This window comes from Podarcis pityusensis, assembly GCF_964106645.2.
Source record: "Podarcis pityusensis genome assembly, chromosome: 10".
NCBI classification, from domain to species: Eukaryota; Metazoa; Chordata; class Lepidosauria; order Squamata; family Lacertidae; genus Podarcis; species Podarcis pityusensis.
In genome coordinates this window covers 63,523,980-63,550,772 of record NC_138035.1, presented here as the reverse complement: position 1 = coordinate 63,550,772, position 26,793 = coordinate 63,523,980, and the positions used below count along the sequence as shown (strand labels likewise).

The following is a 26,793-nucleotide window of genomic DNA, read 5'->3' as shown; positions in this document are numbered from 1 at the left end:
GCTATTTAAAATAGGTGATATAAAACATTTGCCAAGAAACATATATTAAACATTTACCTATACAGTCATATGTCGGGTTACAGACACTTCGGGTTGCACCATTTTGGGTTGTGCACTGCGCCGAACCCGGAAGTACCGGAATGGGTTACTTCCGGGTTACGGCGCTTGCACAGAAGCGCCAAATCGCAACCTGCGCGTGTGCAGACGCTGCGCTGCGGGTTGTGAACGTGCTTCCCGCACGGATCACGTTTGCAACTCGAGCGTCCACTGTAATTTTTTTTAATTAAAAAAAAAATCAACAGTAAAAAATGGAGTTCTGAAAACAGGGGGACACCAACACTTCTCTCCCCCTGCTGCTTCTCAATTTTAGGGGTACTTTTGCTCTTTCATGTGTAGTAGTGAGGCGGGTGGTGGGGAGCCGAGAAAAGAAACAGCACTATGTGTCGTCACGTGTTCATTGAGAAACTGGAACGGCACAACTGGAACTTCTCAAGAAAGCATGAGGAGGCTGGGCCGAGAAGAGGAAGGAAGAGAGAAACACACTGCTCCAATGGTAGGAAGGAAAGGGCATGATTCCTCAGATGTTGTCCTCACAACCCAAGTTCCAGGCAACTGATCAACAAGGGATCAAAAGGGATCAACAAGGCCACTCACCAGCAAGTGGCAAGAGACTCTAGAGAACAGGACACTGATCGCTACTCTCAAGTCTAATTTCCATTGCAGTTTTTGAGCAGGTAAGAAATAGCAGAAGTTCCTACCAAGCAAATGGTGACACTTCCACTATTTCTTACTGCCGGATCCCTTACCTCCACACAAATGCCTACCCACCCAGGCATTCTGTGAATGCCAGATGATGCAGGAGAGGCGATTGGTAGCAATTACATATGATAGCTGGCCAGTAAGCCAAGGAATGTTTGTGAACCACTGGTTGACGGTCTTGTGCGCTTCTGGAACTTTGCTATAACCTCAGTAAAAAAGAGAAAACGTGTTCAGTAGGAAGATTCTGACAAATATGGAGAAAGTGGGGGTTCATAATGAGCTAGCAGGACCAGAAACAAACTAGCAAGTGGCATACTCTTGCATTAGAGGTTCCGTAGGTGTGTAGAGGCATAATGAAACACAAAGGCACAGGTAAACTTTGTTCAGATGGCATTCTAGACACAAGGAAAAATGAGTTCCACTTGTAAAATATTGACTTTAAAACTAAATCAAGCAGCTACTAGATCAGGCTTCCTCAACCTCGGCCCTCCAGATGTTTTTGAACTACAACTCCCATGATCCCTAGCTAGCAGGACCAGTGGTCAGGGATGCTGGGAATTGTAGTCTCAAAAATATCTGGAGGGCCGAGGTTGAGGAAGCCTGTACTAGATGCTACTATTTGCTAAAACGAGTCAGGCTAATAACATGCTTCTGGTGGATATTCAGGTAAATGGGGTTTGTATCTATGTATACGTGTGTGTATATAAATGAAAAAATGAATAAGTAAATAAACACACATGGAAACGTACAGAGGCACCAACCACAAATGACATTTCTCTCTCTGCGCCAAATGCTAGTCAACACAGTTTGATTTGACATTTCTAGAAACTGCAATGAGAAATGGTGGGGGTGGAAACTCAAAAAGAGACTTCGTGGGTAAAAACAGTGCATTCTATAGTGTGTGATAGTTGGGGCAGCCCATTAAACAGTTGTTCCTGTGACACATTCCCCATCGAGATGCAGAACACAACTGTATGCATCCAGAACTAGTTAGCTGCACGTAAGTTGCACCGAGTTCAATGGGATCTAAGTTCCATTTCCTTCAACAGGACCCAAGTAAGACTAACTTGCTCTGGATTTAAACCCATATTGGATACCTGCAGTATTCTCCAAACAATTAATACTTGAAAACGTATGCCAACCGCAGCCTCTTCAACTGAACTCCTGGCCACAGAAAAGAAAAACATGAAAGCAGAACAGTAGAGAGGAAAGCAATCTTGTTAGCTAATTTAAAGAGATAATTAGCTGGAGTCAACTAGTTTACTGAATATGCATCTTAAAGGGTAACATCCCCAAAATCTGGTTTGCTACTGTTACTGGTTTGCTCAACAGAACAGCTTTTTGCTGTGAATCAGGTCTGATGGCTTGAACCACTAAAATGAACACCGTTCACCAAGCTACTTTCTGCTTTTGCCGTTTCACAGAAAAGTAAAAGTGTAAATCACCACTATTTTCTACATTGCAAACAAATAAACCTGCTTAACACAACAAGTACATGAAAGATGAACGTCAAGACTATTATGCTTAAAACAACAAGCTGCTCAAATGCTTGAAAAGTTGACATTAACAGCAGCATGTCATAAGCAAGTGTGTTTGTGTATTTTGTATCGCCAAACTGATCCTTTTAAAATGATACACATTTTCAATGACACAACGCAGATATAACATTCCCTCTTGTCTGACCACGGTTAAGAGATTGGCTGTGTGTTACGGACTCAAAATCTCCTTTCCTGCTCCCACACAATCTTTGTCACAGGAAGAAAGGCGACGGACAGGAAAACCTTGTAGTTTGTCACGCCAGACTGGCACAGCAAACAGGTCCAGATCGCAACTTACCACCAGCTAGGCCACCTTTTTAATTCAGTGAACCCTTTGCTGGTTCAGCTCCACCTCTGCCTTCCCAGACACCCCTGGGGGGGGGGGGCTTTATACTAGATACCACCAGCAACAGCTTCCATATAACCACCGTTCAGGCAGGTGAATAAAGGAGAGCTCCACGGGGCCTCCGCTTCCTGCTAGCAAAGCCCAGGCACAGTTGAGTAGGGGGGACACCACTTCTTCATCCAAACCCTGGTCAGAGTGGCAGAGTAGGGATTTGGTTGCTTTGTAAGAACCTATCACTCAAAAAATAATAATTCATAACACTAATAAAACTTTTCCCCCAGATTAACCTCATTCATAACTTTGAGGGTTTTCTTTGAAACACACACACACACACACACACACACACACACAGTGTAATATGGGATTGGATCCAAAGGGGCACTCCCAGTGCTAGAGCACTAAAGGAAAACCATGACGCTTAATCCTGGCAAGCAACGTACACAGCTGCTTGGATCCAACGCATAAAACTTAGGGGGGAACCACAATTTATACTCAAGAGAGGGCTGCTTCTGGGAATGGCACAACAGAACTGGTCCAAACCTTTTTGGGTTTGAATGTAAATCCTAAAGTTGACCTTTAACAGAATCCAAGTATATTCTTCTCATGATTAGACACAAAGGTAGCCATATAAAAGATAGCTAACTAGGCTGCAAGCATTCAGATTCATTAGTGGAGAAGGTTTGAAGAAAGATCTAACATTCAATTTAATTTAAAATAAGAGCAGATCACAGCAGCAAAGAAAAACAACCATCCCTGAATATGAAGTTAGACAACATGGATAAAACAAATTAATCAGATGTCAGAAGATATCAGGCTTCTACAAATATAAAGCTGTACATTTATATTGTCAATTTAATGTGGGCTTTTTTTAAAAAAAGGATTAAATTATTATTTATCCATGTTATCGTTAAAAAGAATATGGAAGCAAATGTTTACCTGTATCCAAACGCTTTACAGGGGACTCATCATCCACCTCAGAATCTCCACAAGCACTCCTTGATCTTTTCCTGGGCTGCAGTAGTGTCTCCAACCTTGGAAGGACTACAGACAAAAAGGTTTTGGTCCCTAGCTGTGGAGAAGTTGGCTGGGTTTCAGTGTTCTTTGCAGACTTTGGGGGGCTTACACTTTTCGATTTGCAGAAGAGAACAGAAGTACGTCTGTTTACATCAGTTGATGACTCAGCTACAGCAGAAACGGTCGACTCACTGAGATTACTGTCAAGTAAGTGTTCTGGAGTGTGTCCATTTATTTCTTTCTGAATGGAAGTACTATACAATTCATTGTCAAATTTTACTCTTTTGTAAAGTTTATTCTGCTCTGGATTGAGTTCTACAGGTTTGAGGGTTGGTGGCTCTGAATTAGTCTCCGAGTTTGAAGGAAGAGGTAATGCATCTGATGGTTCAAGTTTAGGGGGAGATTTATCTCCTGAAAAAATTAATAAAGTTGGGTTTTTGAAAACTGATAGTTATAAGAGCTACTACAGAAAACTTAGTATCAAATATGTAGCCCGCAATAATTATTGTTGTTTGATACAAAGTATAACACATAAACTTTAAACCAACTGTCCTAGTTAGTGCCTGGATTTAGGGGAATATGGTAAGTGTGGAAAAGATTGGCTCTAATCTTCAATGTATTTATTTCACAGCGAGTCCCACTGGAACCAAAGGACTCACTCTTGCATTGTGGATTGAATCTTAAGAGTTCCAATTTGTGCCAAAGTTCTAAGCCTCTAAAATACTATTACCTTTCAAATTGCATAGCGTTTCATGACGTAAGCTGTTTATAAAAGTACTTAAAATACAGTAAGCTGAGTAATATATCCACCTTACCTGTTTAAACTTTTTCAGTTAGTTTTTTTTTAAAAACACACTTTTGGAGCCTGAAATTGTTGACAATTAACAGGGGGCTTTGAAAGCTTTGCTAAATTAATATATTATTGAGCACTGCAAAACAGCTTAGAGTTATGGTTACCAGTTTCAATTCAGTAAAACTTGCACTTCTATCTTAATGGCAAAAACCCGACAGGAAATATCATAGGTTGGCTCCAGACTTAAGTCATGCTTGCAATGAACCCAACCCTAAGGATGACATTCTGTGGTGTACCTGACTGATCAGTGGACTGCTTACATGACATTGAATTTCACCCACTGACTATTTGGAGGATTTTCTTTATTTAAAAAAATCATTCCTTCTACCAATTCATCTTTCCCCCTACTATTTAGTTTAGCATCGTTCTGACATTCTTTACAGGAATTATTTACCTGTGAGAATGCCTGCTATTTGGGTCAATAAAGTCTATCACCTTTGTTTTCAAGCACAAGAGCTTCTCTTACTTAACAATCCATACACATTATCTACAAACTCCATGCAGAATGAAGAGGACACAGAAAAAGCAGCTATTTCTACCGAAATATTTTGTCAGTATCTTACACCAACAGTACTGAGTGGATGCTTTTGTGACTTTGAGGATACTTAACGCTTCCCACAGGTTTCTCCTCCCGTGCAATTTGCTTCTACACACAATGAAAATACTAAGCAGCTCCCCATTTAAACTTGCTTTGGATTTTAACCGTTTCCATATTTTTGACTTAAAAAAGGATCCAGCACACATTCTTTAGTCACATCTCAACCTTTTAATTTTTCTGTTTTTCCCCTTTTTTGCAGTTCACCTATAAAACCTGCATGGCCATGACTGTGAAGACAGTAGACATAGCAAACATGTGCACCTGAGCTATAAACAACTGCCTTACCGCGTGTATTGGGAGCAATTTCCAATGCGACAGCAGGGAAAGAAACTAGCCACTAATGAAAATATGAAGGCCCACCGCAACAAATGCAACTTTCTATGTAATGTAAAAACTGGATAATCACTTGGAAACAGATAGGTGCAACAGTAAGCTTCTTTAGGCACATTAGATTATTCTCACCTCTTCAATCTACTCTTATTTTTTCCATTCCTACATGCTCCCTTTTAAACTGGATTATAGCGATTTCTAGCTTATCTGGAAAACAAACTTATTTTACTGCTGCAAGAAACTGAGCAAGGATGCACAAATATGGATTTTCTGAAATCTCTTAATCCCTGTGCAATCCTGCCAGCATCACTCTGATATTATACATGTTTACTCAGAAGCAATTATTTGTAATTCATTCATTGTAGGATTAAGGTACTCTTGGAATCTGGGCAGGGAACATAAGAGAATAAAACCTTTTTCTAAAATACCCACCTCTGATTATATACTAAACAAATTAAGTTTAGATTCCTAAATTTGTATTTAGAACCTACAAAAGTATACAGAAGTGCAGGGCTTTTGATAACACTAAGTAATTTCTTATCCCCTTTCACTCAAGGATTGTGGCAATTTCTATCAACTTTTTATTAATACTTGCTTAAATTAATACATCTTACCTTCTTCGCCTTCTTGTTCTAATACTGCATTTTCTTCTTCAAAACTTCCAATACCTGATTCAATCTGAGAGGGCTGATGCTGTTGCTGGCTTATCTTGATGCGAATCAAGTTAATTTCTTTCTTTAAAAGCTTTGCTCGCTTACTCCTAGAACCACTGGATTTCATTGCACAGGTGAGATCAAGTTTTTCTAGTAACTCTTTCAGCTGTTCTTCCAAAGACATGTGCACTCGGTTAGCAGGATTCAGTAACCTATCCACTGAAGTTAAAAACATAGACATTTGAACAGTGTTTTTCACCCTATAGCATTAAGAGCACAGCTAAAACAGTGTGACACGGGTGCAGCAGAAACACTTGATAAATTGTAGGATTCTGTTCTACTATAAAACATACCTAGGAAATCTCTAGGATTTCAGACAGCGGTCTCTTGTGCAGTGGACGTTCCTCATGCAAAGCAGATGTTCCAAAGTACAGTCGTACCTTGGTTCTTGAACTGAATCCATTCTGGAAGTCCATTCGACTTCAAAAACGGAGGGGCAGCTTCTGATTGGCTGCAGCAGCTTCCTGCACTCAGTTGGAAGCCCCAGAAGCAGCAGTTGGATGTTCGGATTCCAAAGAACATTCTCAAACTGGAACACTCACTTCTGGGTTTGCGGCGTTCGGGTGCCAAAACGTACGAGTACCAAGGCGTTCGACAACCAAGGTGCGACTGTACTAAATTTGCATGCCAAAGGACCCAGATTTAATCACTGGCATCTCCACTTGAAAGGACCCTCAATAGCAGGGCTGGACAAAACCAATGCCTGAAACCTGAGAGTTACATCTAATCACAATGAACAATACTGACCAAAATGAGCCAATGGTATGATTCAAGATGGCAGTGTCAAATATTCAATGCTAAAACTGTCCTGGCAGCTCCACAAGCTCTATTGATGATCTTATTCACTTTCCCTGAAATCTCATATGAATGTATGAGAAGTGCTTTTTCTCAAATCTCACGGCATAATAACAAATGGATTACTATTGCAGTACTGCTAGTTTACATACATGCTTTTGAAGGAAGAAAGCCTACCACAGGTTTAATTAACTCTCTCGACATATACATTAAAAATTGCTTCTGTATGTGCAGAAGCTGAAATCAAGATTCCTTTCTTTTCCTAGGAGGCCAGAATGATAATTATGATACAGGCAGGAATATAAATCTTATCGGGGTAGGAGTGAGTAGATGGGGAAATTATGCAAATTAATGGTAGAAACAGGAAGCTGTGGCAAAAGCAAATAGTACATGTTCTAGAAATTCACTATAAACTGGAAGACAAACATAACAGGCACTGTCAGTTAATCTGTGGAAGGAATCCAGAATGAAATGAGGAACGTCCATTCACCCCTAGTTTAACCTCCCATGTTAAAATGTTTTGCCTTCTTTCTACTCTAAATTATTTTTTATTTTGCTTTGTTATGCTCTTATAAGAGGTTTTTTTTTACTGTCCAACACTTTTTCCCTACTGCAACACCTACATTCCAGAAGCAGAGTCCACAAAACATGCAAATAAACAATAGGATTTCAGTATTTACTTTCCTAAGAGCAGTCCTCCTGCTTCACATCACAAAATGATCTTTAATCTCAGAAATACAAATAATTTGTGATAGGGCTTTCTACATTACAGCAGTCCCCACGATGCCGCAAGTGCAGGAAACCCTTGCCATATCCCTAAAGCGCCACACTTTGGTACGAATTGCATATACTGCTAAGCCATGAAGCTTCATTTATCAAACCACACTGCATATGCTGCCTAACTTCACTCCTTTGTTCCTGGGAATGAAGCGGTCCTAGCTTTTGTGTTTCGAACCTGAGATCATGTTGTTGTTTTTTTAATGGCTAAGCCAACAACCATCACTTAAAGCTGGCTATAAATTGTGGCTTGTACTTAACATTACATGCTGGGTTTGGATATAACATTAAACTTTCCACTTCATAGTTTCTTTCCACTTGTGAAAGAAGAGGAGTGACATAGGAATGCATGGGTTGCACATAGCTCATGCACAGTAGATTTTAATAAACCATGTTTAAGGGCTTAGTGCTATAGGCAAAGATGAGCTTTGTGTGAGAAACACACCTTGTATAAAAGGCTTCAAGAATTCTGAACAAGAATTGACCCACTCAATAACCTGAAAATATTGTATCGGCATTCATTCTGATGCGTCCTTACCATCTTCCCAGGTAAAAGGTGGAGGAGATTCAAGTTTAGGCCGTTCAGGTAAGTGCATTCCAGTTTCGTTATTATACCCAATTGCCTCCGCATCTCTTCTAGCTTGTCGCAGAACAATACCTCCTTGATCTCTTAACCGCACAGCAGCTCTATAGAATATTGTATCTTTTGCATTGTATTTCATACAGTTTTCAATGATAAGGTTAAAATCTTCTTCAAACTCGTTGAGATTTTTATAAGCTTGGGCATCCAACCGTTTTCTCATAGTAGAAAAATCCATAGGATGTTTAATATGATCCAAATAATCTGGAACCTGCAAGTACATTTTTTAAAAAAAAATATTTTTTATTCTTTGCTCTTTGATTGAAGCAGAAATATAAATATACTATAAACTACACCATATAGTATATAGTATACTAAGCAAAACTTACTTAGTTTTTTCCTAAAAATATTGAATGATATACATAGAAATGTATAAATGTATAGATGTGTACGTTTGTGACCTTGATAATTTGAAGCTTTGCACTTTCCAAACCTGTTCCCTTAATCTATTTTTAAAGGCAACCTTTATTTTAAAGTGACCTGGGCACAGACAAATTAATTTTAATATTTAAGCTAGAAAATAATCTAAAGTACTCTTTTTGATATTTGTATGATTAAATGCTATCACCTGGTTGAAGAATCAAATTATTAGGGCTGGATTGAACTAAACAGTTGCACTAGCGGGAGCAGAAATCCTTGCACCAACAGATACTGGATTCCTCCTTTAATGTTTAATTTTAACAAAATAATTATTTTTATATTTATGCTTTCACTAAGTCTAGAAAATGAAGGTATTAACATTTTATTGTTTGCAAATTAAAGCATATTATCCTTCATGTGCAAGTCTGGTGATACCAATTCTTTTTTTACCAGGTTCCACATCCTGCAGTGTATTTCTATGCTGATGGCAGAGGGGGACTTTTCTTCTCTGGCAACTCCCTCAATCTCTATACTAAGTGCAGAGGAGGAATGGAGTGATCTGTCCATCCTCAGCCAGGTTACTCACTCACCTGCATGAAATTCCATGACACCTATGGCTACTAAGCTAGCGCTTCAATACAAAACTGATCAACTGTATCAGAAATATTAAAGTTTCACCTCTTTAAGATTCACTGGTTGAGCAAATATGCGAGCAGAATCCTTTTCCTGTAGTTGGTCTAGAACTGACCGCAGTAGTACAGTAAATGGAGTTAGCTGAAGTTCCATGGCAACCTGTTCCACTTTGATCTATGCAATGGAAGACAAACAGAGCCCATTTCATTCATGGATACGATTGCAGACTGTAAGTATGAAAAATTAAATTTATCAATCCTAAGCAACTGTATTCAGAAATAATTCCAACAAGTTTAATGGTGCTTACTCACGAAGTACTGCAGCTTAAATGTTATATGTGATGTATGTTCAATGTGCAGTAACAAGGAAACATTGATTTGCCTGTATTTGGCAATGTTTACAGCTTAATTACAAAACCCCGTGTGCTTTTGGCAATACAACTAACGTAGAGCCATAGGTAACATTCAAGAGGAGAGTATACCAATGAAAACACGACACATAATCATGGTGCTCTTTCAAAGTTTGGAGCCTTCCCAGTTATGCCACACTTCCAAGGTGCTCTAAGGCTGTTCCAAGTTGTCCTGAAACATGCACAAACACCTACAGAGAAAGTTAGGGATCTTGAGACTAAGGCCTATTAGGAAAGGTTGAAGGAGTTGGGTATGTTTAGCTTGGAGAAAAGGCTTTTAAAAAATGACACGATAGCCGTAGTCAAATATCTGAAGATGGCCATCACATAAGCAACAGCAAATTTGTTTTTTGTTGCTCCAGAAGGCAGGACCCAAAAACACTGGGCTCAAATGACAAAGCGGGGGGGAAGGGACAGAATTAAACTAAACATTAGGAAACAACTTTCTGACAATGCAAGCTGCTTATTCATTAAAATGTTTTAATTCTTATTAACTCTTATTTAACTCTTATTCATTAAAGTGTTTTAATGCTGGATGGCCAGCCATCTGGGATGCAGCGCTAGGTTTGCTGGAACTAGGCAATCTTTGGGGTACCTTCCAATTCTATGAGCAAGCACAGTACAAAGGCACGAGATCTCTGATCCCCAAAGCTCTAAGATTGGGAAGAGGGTAGGATTCATGCACATACACTTTGTGGGCGTCCAAAGTGTTTCAGAAATGGAGCATGACACACGCTTAAAAAACCCCTGGAGATTAGAATTTGAGAAAGGGGTTCTTCCTGACAGTTCACCATGCTTCAGAGATGTCCTCCACATAGTGTGATGTCAGATACAAGGGGATCCCACCCCTCCCTCATTATGAGAAGAGCAGGTTTCTGGTAAATATAAATTGTGGCGGCTACCAAGGCCATCCAAGATTTGTGGGTCCCCGAGTGTGTATCCTTTGAATCAATCCTGACTTGGCAACGTTTCCCTTCAAAATCCTAATAAATAAAATTACTCATATACCTGTTCTCTTTTTAACTTTTCTCGTTTTCGTATAAGTTCTATCAGCAGCCGTGCTCTCTCCAGATCATGACGGAGCCTTTGCCAGTACTTCAACTTCTCCTTTAAGGCTTGTGTTTCTTCATCATCTTCCCTCTTACGAAAGAAAAGTAGTAGTTTCTATGTTATTCTGCTCTTAACTCTACAGCTAACAGCAGCTTCTAGCAAGCATTTCAAGAATAATTTTGAGTCCAGCTAGCCTGTGAAGTTACTTACAATTCCAGGTATACTACTTTTCTCTGATAGAACAAAGATAGGAATTAAAATCTCATATTCATTTTCACTTAATACACAATTATACTGTTCCTAGCTACCTATGCCATATATTATCAACTCAAATCACATGAGCAGTTTAATTATGCTGGAAATTACGGAAGATACATACCTGTTGTGTGTTTCTTTGTGACTGCAAACTAGACTGCAGTCTTCTCAATAAAGGGACACCATTTCTGGACAACCTTTTAAGTAACCAGTAACTATGTACTCTTTCAACAAATTGCTTCTTTCGCTGAATAGCCACCTGATTCATAATTTTATTTAATCTAAAGCATAGGGGGGGAAACAAACATATTAATTTTTGTAACTCAGTGCTGCATATATTAATTAAGAAAGAAAATGGAATACTTCTGAATCGGAAATGTTGATTTGAAATGATACCAACATTTACATGGGCTGGTGTAAAAAGAACTTCAGGAAAGCCAGGTGGCCCCCTGCCCCGCTTTTATTTTGGATGACACACCTATGTTACATCGCAAACTTGTTTTGGAATTCCCCTTGATTTCAAAAGTTGTACCATGTACTGGGGGTAAGGGACTGCTCTCTAAGAAACACTAACTGAAAATTCTTTTAGGTACTTGGGAGCTAGTCACACTTTTAGAACCAGGGTATTATAAACAGTTCCATAAATCTTACAAACCTGATATAGCTAGAATGTTATTTTCACCTGTTATTTCCTAGTGGAATGTTTCACAATAAAGACCAAGAAAGAAAAGAGCCTGAACTACATACATACCCTAAGACCTTTGACAAATCAATACATATTCATTGAACTTCTTTCTTTGATTAAATTATTTAACGGTTTTGCTACTAAAGTTATGTAGTGAAGCCTGGGAAGCAAGTTTACAAGACTTATAGTATCACATGTCCAAACACATACCTGTTAAGTCACATTTGACTGTGTAATACTAAAAAAAGAATCAACTCTCTTTCAATTAACCTGGTTGCCTAGAGATAATTCTCAACTGATATAAGATCCAGGCAAGTTGCCATTTACAAGTTTGATGTATCAGACTGCTATATTTCTATTACTATGCCAGCTGTATTTGCTTCATCTAAGTACCAACAGGTGCATCTTATTTCCACTAGTTTTTTTCTTCTTCATGGTATGCCAATCTGGATAATAGGGGATTGCATTAGGAATGTTGAGACAGAAATAACCTTCTAGTAATTAGCCAAAGTATTTTTTGGGGAAAACAAATTTACAGTTGAGTGCTAAAACTGTTATTAGAAACAATTCTCCTTACACTTCTGCATGTAACTTCACTAATTTTATTCAAGGGGTATACAAAGGTATTAGAACCGCATATAGCATCCAAAGAACTGCACATGCACATATACAAGGTGTTTTTTTGGCCACCCATCCTAATGTAGCCCTCACTCACTCTCTCCAAGTGCCTATTCCACTGCTCCTGAAGGTTGGGAACCATCAAGAGTAAATTTAAATTCAGAATTAGGAGCTATAAATCAAAAGCAAGATTGGCAACCCTCCCAACCTCCCTGAGTACAATCAGACTTGGATCTGGGCCATTGGTCTGTATGTGTAATTATTTCATAGGCAGTAGTACACTATTAAAAGCACAGGGGAAAGGGAAATATTTAACATTTCCTAATATCAGATAAAATACCAAGATTAGACCAAATAGTCTGCCCGGTAGTTTTCTGGGTTGAGGCAAATATGTCCCAAGATATTACACCTGTTAGGGTTGCCTTTAAGAATCAATTTCTCAAAATAAACAAAGTCAATATATGAAATAGTAGAAGTGTGCAGCACCCATTTCCAGTGTGGGTATCACATCACACACAGTAAGTACCCTGGGCTCCTCTGGGGACGAAGGCAGGATATAATTTTAAAATATAAAGAAGCAATATGTAGCCAATAAGGTTACTTTCTAAAATTAATGAGTTCCATGAAATTATTTAAATATATACATGATGTTTTGTGTTTAACCCCTCTGAATGTTTAGAGGTTGACACCATCATACAAACAGGAAGTCACTCTTGAATAGCCCCCTGATTCACAAACCCAACTCCACTAACATAGCACAGCTGGAAAAAAACAGGGAACCCCATAAAATAAAATAAATTCTAACTGCTAATTGAGGATGTAGAAACCCCTTTTTCAGGGCTGCATTTCAGTGGAGGACAGAAACAGAAACGATGATGGGTAGAACTAGAAACATTCACTAGATGAATGTGAGAATCAAGACCATTCTGTGCAAGTCTACTCAGAAGAAAGTCTCATGGGACTGTGACAGGGTTGCTCTCAAATAAGCATACAGGGGATTTTTTTTTAGAACAACAGATTAATAGCTGTTGTTTTGGAAAGCAAGTAAAAGTAATTCTTTCGATGCGTCACGCAAACAGCAAAAGCCTATCCATTTGTTCTCAGACATCCATTTCCTCAAGCCATACAAGCAGGGGAATTTATTTTCTTTAGAGAAACAAACATAAATTTAAATTAAGCGAAATACTGCCACTTGCAGTTGCTCCGAAGCTACATAAGGAGGGGAAGAACACTTTGAAAAACAAAGAAGAGTAAGTAGGAAATGTATGAGGAGAGAAGAAATGTTGATGGGATGGGGAAAGGTGGCAGCTTCAAGAAACACTGAAGGCTGAATAAAATGAGGTCAAAGGCTACAGACCGTCCATCTGTGATCTAGGCAAATAATTTAAAGGTTTCCTGTTCAATTTACCTTATTTTTCGCCCTATAGGACGCACTTTTTCCCCTCCAAAAATGAAGGGGAAATGTGTGTGCGTCCTATGGGGCGAATGCAGGCTTCACGCAGCTCTCCACAAGCCGTGGGAGCCCACACCGGAGAGTTGCCTGCATGCTGAAGCCTGGGCGCGCTGAGCTCAGCGCACCCAGGCTTTGCGCAGTTCTCTGCAAAGCGCGGGAGCCCGGCGCTGGGCTCCTGCGGCTTGCGGAGAGTTGCCTGTTCTGGGGGCTGGGGTCGGGGGAAGCTCCGCGCCTGGGGGGGGAATAATTTCCCCCCCTTTATTTCCCCCCCAAAAAACTAGGTGCGCCTTATGGGGCAGTGCGTCCTATAGGGCGAAAAATACAGTAAGTGAACTCAAACCACAGCAATGATGACTCTGAAAGCTATCCTCACTCTTCTACAAAAATATTAAGTTACTGAGTTAGAAGATTAAAAAAATTCTATTAACTTGTTTGTCAAATAGTGTCATAAAGTATTGCAGGTTTAATTCCCTATCAATAAGCTGACAACTAAAAGAAAATTAAAATAAAGCAAATTTAACTTTAACGTACTATTAAGGTAAATAAAGCATTGACTTCTAACGTTTTTCTTACCTCTGAGGAGGGATACACGGAGCAGATACTGCAGGCATAACTGTACAGGGTTCAGCCGGTGTCTTCTTTGACTTTTTAGCCTTTTTTCTGACCTTTGATGTGGACCTTGTTTTGGCAGAGCCCTCTTTTCTATAGAGGCCATTTTTCATTTCAGCTTCTCCATAAATGTTCAGAGGTCTCCGAATGGAACCTGGTGGTGTATGTACATCACAATATGCAGTCTTTTTTACTGAGAATGTCGTGCCACTACCAGTTAATTCTTTCACTGGTTCCATTTTCATATACAAACCAGCTTTTTGAGCACATGTAACATGGAATGCTGTGTAGCAGTTTGCTTTGTGGCACTGAATACAGGCACCAACACCTTTCTGTTTACAGAGGTAGCATGTTAACTTCCATCGGGCAGGGGGAATGTTCTTAACTCCATCTATTGGCTCAATAAAAACTGTATTGGCAAATCCAACTTCCGGAATCCAAAGAGCACAAACAACATGTCCCCATCGATCATCATCTGTCTTTTTAAAGGCACCTCCTTTGTTTGGACACAGTACACAGTCTACAGGCCGTGAACGGGACTGTAGACACTGTCTGCAGAGCCACTGGCCCTCAGGTATATATGGCACCCCATAACACTCCTGATGCACTGCTAAGTTACACATATCACAAAAAAGAATTACATTGCTGTTCTGACACTCTCCATCCATGCAAATACAACAAACTGCATCTTCATCAATTAAAGACTGATGCTCACCCTGTTTTTGAGTCTCACAATAAGATTCTTTCTCAAAACGGTCCATAAGAAATTCAAACATGTTTTGCGATACAACCGAGAATCCATCACTCTTTCGCTTTTCATTGATTATTTCTAGCCACGCATAATCTTCTTCATCCATATCATACTCCACTTCATTATCCAGTTCTTCCGAAGACTTTTCAATAAATTTATAGTACGATGGAGGCCTCCGGGGTGCAGAAGGTGGACTGTACTCAACAATATGCACTTTGGGTTCCGGAAGAGTACTTGCTGTAGACGGGATGCCATGCGCACTCGGAGACGTTTCATTTTTCTTTTTAACTTTGTTGTTTCTATGCCTCTTTGTTCTCAGAAAGATTGGTGGCCTTTCACTATTTTCTTTATTGCTGTTGCATTCACTTAATTCTTGGGCTGTAAGATCATCTTCTAATATAATTTCCAGGGGTTCAAAGATACTGATCCTGTGCAATCGCCCTTCAATTTCTATTTCTACCATCCTTTGAGCCTGGGCATAGGTCAAAGTTTCTCTAGTAGGGGAGTGTTTAATACTGCATGGAGAAGAAGAGTGCCTTGCTGAAGATACTCGATGACATCTTCCTTTCCTCCTCATTTGGTACTGATTACCTAAAATTAGAAGCACGATTGTAAGATGAAATTGTATATTTTAATATGAAAACAGGAAAGAAAAACGGAGAAACATTTTTTTACCTACTAGGTGGTTTCTATGATAAAAATTAAATGTAGTATCTTGAAGGCATTTAAAAACTATGAAACAAAATACTTTCATAAGACCACAGTAAGAACTCCACACATTTTTGTAATTTAAGAAAACTCTTAACAATTCATTTTATAAAACATCCCTGCAGTTAAACAGATGTGTGTGCTGTCATTAAGTCAGCCTTCCCCAACCTTAGCTACCCAGATGTTGTTGTACTACAACTCCCATCATCCCTGACTACTGGCCACAATGGCTAGAAGTGATGAAGATTGTAGTTTAACAATATCTGAAGAAACAGAGTTATAGCATGATCTAGTAGCATTATATATTTACTGGTTTGCTGGTCACTGGTATTCAAAATGAGTTGGATCCGGAGAACTGTGATTGAAAATCTGCTTGTACAGTAGGGCTTTCCTGACTACAACCACCCCAAAGCTGCTCCTGAGGGTTGAGAGCCCTTGTCTAATGGCTTGGGATGAGAAACAGGAAGTTGCAGCAGGGCAGGTACATTCAGAATAATTCAGCAAGGTTTCAGAAGCATTTTTCTACTCACACAAGACACAAACAAGCCCATTTCTTAAAACTAAATAGTAGTTTATCCACTTCTTATTATTATTCCATTTATCTGTTGCATTTTTTTGTCCCAGGCAGGAAAAAGTCATTTTTAAAAAACACATAAAACATTAAAACCAGAAATGAAAAGAAAACGTTAAAGTATCCCATCCCCTCTAAAAGGCTCTATACCGTTAAAAGTCAAAGGCCTGGTTGAAGAGGAATGTTTTCACCTGAAACCTGAAGCTATTAAGTGATGGCAACAGAAGAGCCTCCCTGGTGACAGCATTGCTTAAATCCTACGCACGCTTACTTGGGAGTAAGGGACACTGAAGTCGATGTAAATATTGTGCTGTTAAAAATACATGCATAACACATTTTGCCTGATATTAAATAAAAGGAGAAAAAAAGACTAACAGCATGTGATATGCAGTACGTTCATTAGTAACTTGAACAGACGATTGGTGAGCCTGTCTACAGTCCAGTTCACATGTCATTTTAAAACATAGTTTAAAATAAACTATGGTATAAAGCAGGCAGGTCCAACAGGTAGATCGTGCTCCCCCCAAAAAACGGGCCTTCACCCTTCCTAAAAGCTCGGCAACTTTGACCTGAACCCCCAAAAAGGGGGTAGATCACTACCAGTTTTTAACTGTGAGTAGATTGCAGTCTCTTGAGAGTTGGCCACCCCTGGTATAAAGTGATCAAACAGTGTGTTGGAGCACATTGATCGAAAGACTGTGCTTTGTTTTTGCCTTCAGCATACTGGAGAAGAAATTGGAGGGTGGCTTCAAGTTACTTACAAACCAGTGGTTGTCATTTGCCCAAACTCGCAAACACACCACACAGTGTAAGCCAAATATTTGCATACTGCTCATTAGGGCTGGCCTTTCAACACTGTGATATATCACCAGCTAAACAATGCAATGTACTGATATATCACAATGTCTGAAATAAGGATGGAGCTATGTAGAGGCATTGGATGGCTTCACGGTTTTTCCTACATTGTGATTTTTGCACAGCACACACACACATATCACAATTTGTAAAATATTGCAAGGTAAAAAATTATGAAACTGGTATCACAATATGGACTTCAAACAGGTTTTTGCACAATATATCGCCCAGCCCTAACACACATCATGATTCATGATATATTGCCCGGTTAAAAATTATGAAACCAGTATCATTATATGGACTTTAAAACTGTTTTGGACAATATATCACCCAGCCATACTGCTCATGGCTTGTGTGGGAGGAGGGAACAAACCATTACTTCTGGTTCATGCATGATGGAAAGCTAGCTTCTGGCTTGCTTTCCTGCAACTAAGGACTGGCAGAAGCAGAGGGAGAACAAAGCACTTGTGCTTTCAGAATGTGAACCAGTCCTTCAAGCAATAGCAAGCTTTGAATGCAGATTTGTTTATTGGAGAGATTAATGATTCATTGGGCATGCCACTTCCTACTTTCACTATATATATTTGAAATAGTGAGCCACTCCTTAATTCACGTTCAAACAACTATCCATCATTCACAGGTGTAACATAGCATAAACTAAAACAAGTACACTTCACTGACACCAGAGTCCTATGCACAGGCAGAAAAAAACCTGCTGCTGGTACGGATTGGGGCTGCCAATTTTTGCAGCATTTCACAGCATGAAGAATCCTGAAGGGTCCTGTGACTTCCAAAAGCAAGGAGGCAGAATGGAGAAAAGTAAGAGTGAGTGTGTGTGTGTGTGTTTGAATGACAGAGTGAGAGATAGTACACCTGCAATGAAAGGAGCTAGGAAGCTCCAATGCATTTGCAGAATACTGTGCATAGCCTTTTGGATCAAACACTTTAACATTATTTGGAAAGTTTATTTTGCACTTATTTGTTTTATTTAGATGGATTATCCTGAAGACAGATATTGAATTACCATATTTTTCGCTCTATAGGATGCATTTTTTCCCCTTCAAAAATGAAGGGGAAATGTGTGTGCGTCCTATGGCGCAAATGCAGGCTTTTGCTGAAGCCTGGAGAGCAAGAGGGGTCGGTGCGCACCGACCCCTCTCGCTCTCCTGGCTTCAGGAAGCTATCCGCAAGCCTTCGGAGTGCGGTGGGAGTTCCTGTCGGGCTCTGAAGGCTTATGGATAGCAGCCTGCAGCCCGGGGAGCACAGTGCCAACTCCCACTGCGCTCCCTGGGCTTCAGGCAGCTATCCGTAAACCTTCAGAGCATTTCTTGGCTTCTGCCAAAGCCACACGCAGCCTCTCCCGGCTGGAGAGGTTGTGCGTGGCTAAAGAGGAAGCAAAGACAGCCAGCGGGATGGATCCCGCTGGCTGTCTTGGCTTCTTTGCTCTTTGGGGCTAGGGGGGGAAATAATTTTTTTTTTCTTTATTCCCCCCCCCCTAAAAACTAGGTGCACCCTATGGTCCAGTGCACCCTATGTAGCGAAAAATACAGTATACCAGAGCTTGAAAATTTTGGTGCAAGGAACGGAATGGTACCAGTAAAATACAGCCTGTAAATGAAGGCATCTAAGGCTATCATTGGAGAGGTGATAGCTATACAAGACAATGTTCCATCAGGTAATCCCTGGGGCCTCGCACCACCACCAGTGCGAAAGAAAGAAAAGAAAAATCTATCCCCTTGTTTCTAATACAGGATGTCTTGAAATATTTTTAAAATGGACCTCTGCAAAGAAATGTGAAGTGAGCATCAGATGCTGATTTCTATGAAGGATTTGTTATAGCAACTAACTGACAGATGTCAACAAATACTTAACACTTTTTTATTCTCCTTCGCTCCACAGTATTGAGGATTGCATTCTACTCTTCTATCAAGCAAAATGGGCCTCCAATTATGAAAAATGACTTGCACAAGGTCTTTCATGCAGTGGTTCCTCACCGACTCCTTCTGACTGCAACCCACAGAGCTCTCCAAAGCCAAGTAACATGGGATTGCACATGGAGGGCTACAGTGAGAAAAGGATCTCTCCCCACACCAACTGCGAGGAACAGATTTTAGGGGTAAAGAAACAACTCTGTTGCACGAGTAGCCTAATCTAAGCCAGCACGTGAAACCCACAGAATTAAATCCAATGTTGAATTTGTAGATATTTTTGTTCAACTACAATATATACATAATTCATGATTGTGACCTATATTACTTTCAACAAAGATTGTTTTCATAATGTTCTTATTTTTCTTATGTGGAATAGGAACCATTTTACCTGATGTTATAGGATTTCACTTGTGTTTATGGTTGTGTAGCTTTTAATACATACTGTCTGGAAATTATACAGAGGATGGTATATTTTGTGTACGTATCTCTTTTACTTGCCTCTGAGAAAAGACAGTTTTCATAATGAAATATAGCAACACTTTCAGGTTCTGGGTTAAAGCAGACACTGATACAATTTGTAGTTATGAACCAGCAAATGTTGTGATGCAGTGTAAATGAGCCCATAAAAAAATCATTTGGAGAAAACTTGGAGGAACATAATTATGACTGATATGCTTGGGAAGAAGTGGGACATTGGTTCCTTCCCCTTTAGTGAATTGCTTGACTTGCTCATCAGTAGAAAAATGATATTTGAATGGCTCTGACTTGTAATAGGGTCAGAAATTTGCTGGAAAATGCTGGTGTTTAATACAGTACAGTACACAAATGCAAGTACGAGGCAGCACCTGTGAGGGATCCAATGTGCTTCTAATGGGGAACAGGGCAAGAGAGAAAAAGAAGAGTTATGTTGTAAAAATTCACATGCCAAAATGTGAAAGAAAGGAAATACAGTGAGTTGATTTCAAAAACGAAAGGAACAAAATCACACCTTGGCCATTTCTGTGAACTTTCCTGTTTACAAACAGTGTAGGCAAATTTTATTGTTCTGTATACAGCAATTATTTTTCATTCAATAAATAAACTCTGTCAAACTATCTGTTGAACAAGTATTCAGTTAAGGCAGATTTTCCAGATGTTTTGATTACAACTCCCATCAGACCCAGCCAGCATGGCCAACGGTCCAAACTATCTGGAGGACAAAAGGTTGGAGAAGACTGTCTCACAGCGTCAGATTCTCTCCCCAAGGCACCAACCTTCACTGCCACAGGATCAATTTTACTCTTTCTATCAGGAACAAAGCAAGACTATGACTACTAGACAATAAAACAAAGTATTATCTGGATAGCCTCAGTGCTATTTTCCAGACTAAACTACAGCACAGTCAACAATGAATTAGCTTCTTTGAACATGGACCACAGTAAGTGGTCAACTTGTTTTAATCAGTAAAAAACTGTGGCTAGCCTTGATCATTTTGAGCCATACAACCATTCAACGTTACTAAGGAAAGCTTTGCTCCCCGAGGATTAGAATAATTTCATGCAGTTAGTAAAAGCATATTAAATTAAATATAATTTTTTCAACCATTATCTAAGTTCACTCAATTCCTCTGAGAGGTTTGATAAAAAGCTAATTATTTCATTTCAGTAAGTGCACAAGAGGGTGTGCATCAAGTGCGCTGAAGGGCTTATGCCACCTACACAAGATCACATATGCCTACTCCAGACTGTATTTAATTTTAAATGCCCACATCACCAATAGCTTCATGTGCATTCACGTATTCACCTTAAAAAGCATGGGAGGTAAAAATCCTTCTTTGTATGTACACGTACACAGAATCCCCCAAATGAACAGGGCAAAGGTCCTGTATTTCCATGTCCTCCAGCTCAGTATATGAAAACTCAGTGAACTAGGCTGTTATGGGAAATATTGGTCTGTGTACAACTCTCATATCCACAATATAGTCAAGGAAAATGAGTTCGTGGTTTGGGAAGCACACATCTGCGAGTGGGGTGTAGCAGGACAGATATACTATGGGTATCCCTTGCCTTTGCGGATGCTACAACCACAACAGGAAGGTCCATGCACCCAGATGACAAGTATGCCAATGGAGTTAAAGTTGCAAAGGGTTACTAGTATTTGGTAATCTTGAGCAAAGCACCCTATCTCCCTTCCTCCCACTGTTCCCCCATGGACTACAAAGCTAGAACAGACACTTAAAGGAATGAATGCCTAAAAAAAACTTGCTCAAACATTTTATGGACACAGGCCCCAAGTCCTGCACGCCTTCACATGCAGAATGATTCTTAGGTCACAATCTTTTTTGTGCTATTACCCAATAACTGGTTGTGTTTGTGGTTTATTTGAGCTTAGACTGTCGTAATTTATAAAGCTTCTTATACAGCTTATAAAAAGAACTGAAGCACAAAACAAAATAGTATTTATAAAGTTATCACTGCAAAATTTAGCTTTGTTATATTACTTTAGAAAACTGTGCAGACTGCAAAACATGTATCAGAAAGCAATTCAACAGGCAACAGCTGCTTCTTGAGAAAGTAGTAATAGAAGACTACTGGATAGTAATCATCATTTTCTTTTCCAGTAACCGCAGCTGTTAGTAAGAAAAGAATAGGGTAGCTGTGCAATGATATCTGAAGACATAAAACAAGCAACACTCAACAAATGTCTGCACTGGGGAAAACATTTTACACATATTCATGGGTAATGCATGGCACCAACTCTATTTGAAACATTTGTGTCAATGCCCACCCTTCAAATAACAGTTCTCCCACTTCCCCATGTTACAGAGGATGAATATTCCTTATTTTCAAATTGTGTTGACATTTTTTCCACAATAAGCACTTTTGGGAAGTGCAAATATTCCCACTAAATCTTTAATCACAAATACTGAGGGGTAAGAAAGAGGAGCAGAAGCTATATGAACTTTGTGAAATTGCAGTGTTTTAATAGCTAGTTCATCGAGTGAACACCCAAATGCAAGAGGCATCTATTCAAACCTTCATCAAAATTGGCACTCTTATGAAACAGCCACTCATACCTGTTCTGGTAGCTTGCAACTCATCTCCCACCTCCCCTGCTTTTTTTTTTTACTGGTTCCAGACTGAACTGCATCAAATCCAATGTCACATTTCAATTTTTGCAACAGAAAGAGGGCTATGTTTGTGTGTGTACACAATGGGGAGCATTTCTAAGCTTTTTATAGAGAGCTATTACGACATAATTCTATGGCTTTCCAGTTCAATGGGATTTACCCATCACACTGAATCAGATTGAATCCTTAGAGAAGCAACTGACTTAACAACCTTGTGAGGTAGGCCACTACTTCTCTCATTTTATAATTAGTGAACTGATGACAGAAAGACCTCTCGCATCCAGACATTTTTAGATCCAAGCAAACTTTAAAATACCCAAGCTGTGTTTACAGTACTATTTGACAGCCATAATTCATTTCAAAATCTCAGACATTATATAAATGAAAACTAAACTAAAACTGTGGAAGAAATTATCGTGCTAAACTACAACTATTTCCCCATGGACTTTAAAAACAAGAAAAATCATGAGAAAAGGAAAAACCATGCAAGTTATTCTGAGAGCATATTCCTCTATCATAAACTAGATAAAATCTAGTTCAGAGAGAATGAATTCCACGTCTAGAAGAATGACAGAAAGAAATGCTCACCGTATGTGCAAACAACTATCTGACTTTTAGAAGACATCTGAAGGCAGTCCTGTTTAGAGAAGTTTTTAATGTTTGATATTTTATCGTGTTTTTAATATTCTGTTGGGAGCTGGGGTGGCTGGGGAAACCCAGATAAGATGGGTGGGGTATAAATCATCATCATCATTTCTCGAAGTTCAGCAACAGCCAAAGCGTCTTAAAAGTGACATTTTAGCACCAGACCACACAGCCAAAATAAAGCCTTCCTCAAGAAGCATACTGTTTGCGAGGCTTGTACTATAGTACTCTAGTCAGGGTTTACCCTATCTGCAGTTCCCTAGGGAACGCAAAATAATAAATCACACGTCCATTTGCGGAGCGTCTTACATCATCTCTTGTTACAGAAAGGAAGATGAAAGCCTCTTCCAACTGCATGCCGACGAGTTAAAAGGCCCTGGTCCCTGGGAGGTAACGCTCCTCTTACAAATTGCGGAACCCGGTGCACTGAATCCGGCCGGGCCAGCTCCCAGCTGGGAGTTACAACAGAAAGGCGAGGGGGAAGGTGGGGAAAGTCGCGCTTCGCCCCGAAAGCGAAAGCGAACTCCCCAGGAAGTAACCCTTTCCTCCCCGACGGGAACGAGGCGAAACAGGAAGACACGATCGGTTTGCGGGAGGCGCGGGCCACCCTCCCTCTCCCCAATCCTCCCCGCCCCCTCCTCGGTTTCGCGGAATGGTTGCGCCCTGCACGAGATTCCCGTACAACCCCCGCCGCCGCCCACCCCCTTCCCCGAACGTCGCCTTTCCCCCGCCCGCGACATCAACAACAGCGGGCGCCCCTCCCGCTGGCGCGCCGATGGTTCCTTCCCCTCCCCCACCGCCCCTCCCCTCTCGCCGAGTGGTTCCTCCCACGCCAGGCCCGGCGCCTTCTCCTTTGCGAGGCCCTACCTCTCCCCGCCGGGCCCGCCTCGCTTTTCCTCCCCCCCCCCACCCGGGACAATGCTCGGGCCGCAAACATGGCGCCCGCCCGCCCGTGAGGTGGGTGGTGGCGCGGAGGGGGAGGGGGTCGCGGTTTGACGGCCCGCGGGCGCTCACCTGAGGGAGCTGGCCGACCCCTCCCTTGGCTGCGAGACTCCGGGGCTAATGGCGGCTCCCTCAGCTTGCTAACGCCGAGCGGCTGTGAGGAGACTGAGGGAGGGGCCTGGTCGTCCGCGCTGTCCCGGCCGCCTTGGGGCTCCCGGCGGCGGCGGCGGCGGTTGCTGTCTCCGGCTGCCGCGACGCATTCGGGGGCGGAGGGCCGGCTGCGGGTTGGTCGCCGAGGCTCCCGTGGCCGAGAACCTTCCCCTCCTCCTCCTCCCCCCTTCGGCACAAACAATGCGGCGGCTTCACCACAGCGCTCGCGCCGGCGGGGGAGGGGAGGGAGGGAGGCGGGGGAGGAGCAGCAGCAGCAGCGGGACGCGAGGGCGCCAGGCACCTCCCACCCCCGCGGACGACGACGACGCGCGTTCTGGGGGCGGGGCCAGGGAGGCTCCGCCCGCCGTCGTCTTCGTCATCCGCCCGCCGCCAACCAATCCTCGCGAGGTGGGCGGGGCCGAGAGCGCGTCGGGTTTGTTAAGAGCGCAGGCTGCCGCCGGGTTCAGGAATGGACGCGGCGGATGGGAAGGGAGCACGAGGCCCTTTCTTGGGCGATCTTCCGCGGCGTGGCGTTTTCTCCTTGCGGAGCCAGGTGCGAGGAGAATCTTTCGTAGAATCGGCTGGGGAGTCAGGTTCTTTGGCGCTCCAGATCCCACTGTATTTGGGACGATTAAACGGACCCAAGCCCCTTAGATCTTCATCTTTTTTGAAGCCGAGGACTTTAAAGCCAGGATTCGGCCCCCAACTTGGGGCCCGCCTTCACTGACATACTTTTGGCACTCCCGTGAAAGCTCACTTTTCCAAGTTTTCATGGATAAAATAATGGAATGCTGAATGGTATAGGGCAGGCATGTCCCACTCCCAAGAGACTGTGATCTACTCCTAGTATTAAAAAACTGGCAGTGATCTACCCATTGTCATTGGAGGGAGGAGGAGCGAGCCTGGGATGGATGGCTTGCCCAGAATTTCTTTAGGAGGGAAGTGCCCAGAGTTGTTGACCTTTGGGGGGGGGGGATTGCACCGAGTTTTTTAGCTTTCCCCCCATAACTTTTTGTACATAAGGATCCAGTGATCTACCAGGATCAGCTGGGGATCTACCGGTAGATCGTGATCTACTGCTTGGACATCCCTGGTATAGGTTTTTTTATATAGATAAAATATGCAGGGATTTGTGATAGGTGAAATGAACAATGGAAAGAGAAGAAGGGAAGTCATTGATATCTTAAGGACATAACTCTCTGACTTTTAGAAGACACCTGAAGGCAGTCCTGTAGCTTGTAGATCATAGTGAAAGTACATGAAACTATTATATTTCATTGGATGGTAAAAAATGCTTTTAATTATATGATTAATAATAATAATATACTATTTATACTCTACCCATCTGGCTGGGTTTCCCCAGCCACTCTGGGCGGCTTCCAAGAGAATATTAAAAAGTTAAGTAAAAAAAAAAGTTTACTATATTGAGTCTGTCAATGGAGGGGAAACATTTTTAATGGTATGCATTGCCACATGTTCTGTTAGTAACATAAACATTTGTATTCTTTATGTTACTGAGGATATTTTCTGTTTCCACAGGCAACATCTCTATAGTATTAGGATTTAATACTGATACATTGTTATTGGAATATTGCCCTTCGGGTCCTTAGATGTTGGACTCCCAATTTCTATCAGTCTCGGCCAATATTGTCAAGGATGGTTAGAGCTGTAGTGCAATAATACTCTGCAGAGCTCAAGGTTCCCGTATCCCTATACTGCAAGCTTTGTGGCAATAGTATGTGGGCACCCCTGTTTATCTGCCATGTGACAAGTATCTGCATGGAACCAGGTCTCAAACTGAATTAAGTAATGCTCAGGACTGTCACACAATAAAAGAATAAAAGTGGGAGAAGTAAGACTTTAGAACCCACAGTAAGGTGCAATTCCAACATGTGATGCAAACACCCATATCAATCAACAATCTTAAATAAGAGTTTGGAAACAAAGGGCCTGAAGTTAGTTTGTAGCAAAGATGCCCAACATATTCATATGGCGATAATACAAATAAAAAAGAAGCTGAATTCTGTCTATATTATGTTAATTTTAGGGAATGGCCAGCTGTCCTTGTTCTCAAGGGATTCTTGCAAAAATACTAAACTATTTTATTCCCTTATCTGTAATTACAGCATTCTAGTACTTTCAGTTACACTTTTTAAGAATTACTTTCTGTATAAAGGGTAACATTCATTGAAAGATAACCAAGTATTCAAAATACAGCTCACACCACATATTTCAGGCCTACATGACATAATGCATTACAACAGCCTTTAATTACAAGCCTTTTTTTTATAAGTCCTCAGCTATTGATAAAATTATTTAAGTTAAATAAATGATTCAAATCTGTCATCCCCGTTGTTTTTTAATCTTCCTCTGACCTTCTCAAGTTCCTCCATATCACTGCATTTTAAGCCAGCTTCCTTCCGCTGGAGAACTAAAAACAAAGCATTCCTATTATCAGCTTTATTAGCAACTTCAAGCTGCATCCACACACTTCTTTGCTATGAGCAAAGTATGTTGCTGAATGCTGTACTTAACAATCAACTCTCCTTTTAATTTTTTATTAAAAGGGTTAGATATAACTTCATTTAGATACAGCAGGGGGAAATCAAGTGTAGGACCAGTGCTTCTCCCCCCCTCCCCCAAGAGGATACGCAAGGGTACTCAGTATGGCACCTTTTTGTTGTTAAAAAGTGTGC

At 41.0% G+C, this 26,793-nt stretch overlaps 1 protein-coding gene across 4 annotated transcripts in view; it reads right to left on the bottom strand.

The window, feature by feature from the left end:
- The window catches only part of BRD1 (bromodomain containing 1), a 41,443-nt gene extending 17,071 nt beyond the window's left edge, over positions 1-24,372 (bottom strand). For 2 of the 4 annotated variants that reach the window (XR_013991149.1, XM_081023477.1), the window contains exons 1-8: positions 24,020-24,153; positions 14,400-15,777; positions 11,195-11,351; positions 10,774-10,905; positions 9,402-9,530; positions 8,262-8,574; positions 6,053-6,310; positions 3,580-4,068 (exon numbers count right to left, since the gene is read on the bottom strand). Coding sequence is in view for 3 of the 4 variants with exons in the window: in XM_081023477.1 (XP_080879603.1) it covers positions 3,580-4,068; positions 6,053-6,310; positions 8,262-8,574; positions 9,402-9,530; positions 10,774-10,905; positions 11,195-11,351; positions 14,400-15,763 (2,842 nt within the window). In the remaining variant the exon portion in view is untranslated. Of the gene's footprint in view, positions 1-3,579; positions 4,069-6,052; positions 6,311-8,261; positions 8,575-9,401; positions 9,531-10,773; positions 10,906-11,194; positions 11,352-14,399; positions 15,778-24,019 lie in introns of all 4 variants that reach the window. The other 2 variants (XM_081023478.1, XM_081023479.1) reach the window with 2 other exon arrangements.
- Positions 24,373-26,793: the final 2,421 nt, after the last annotated feature.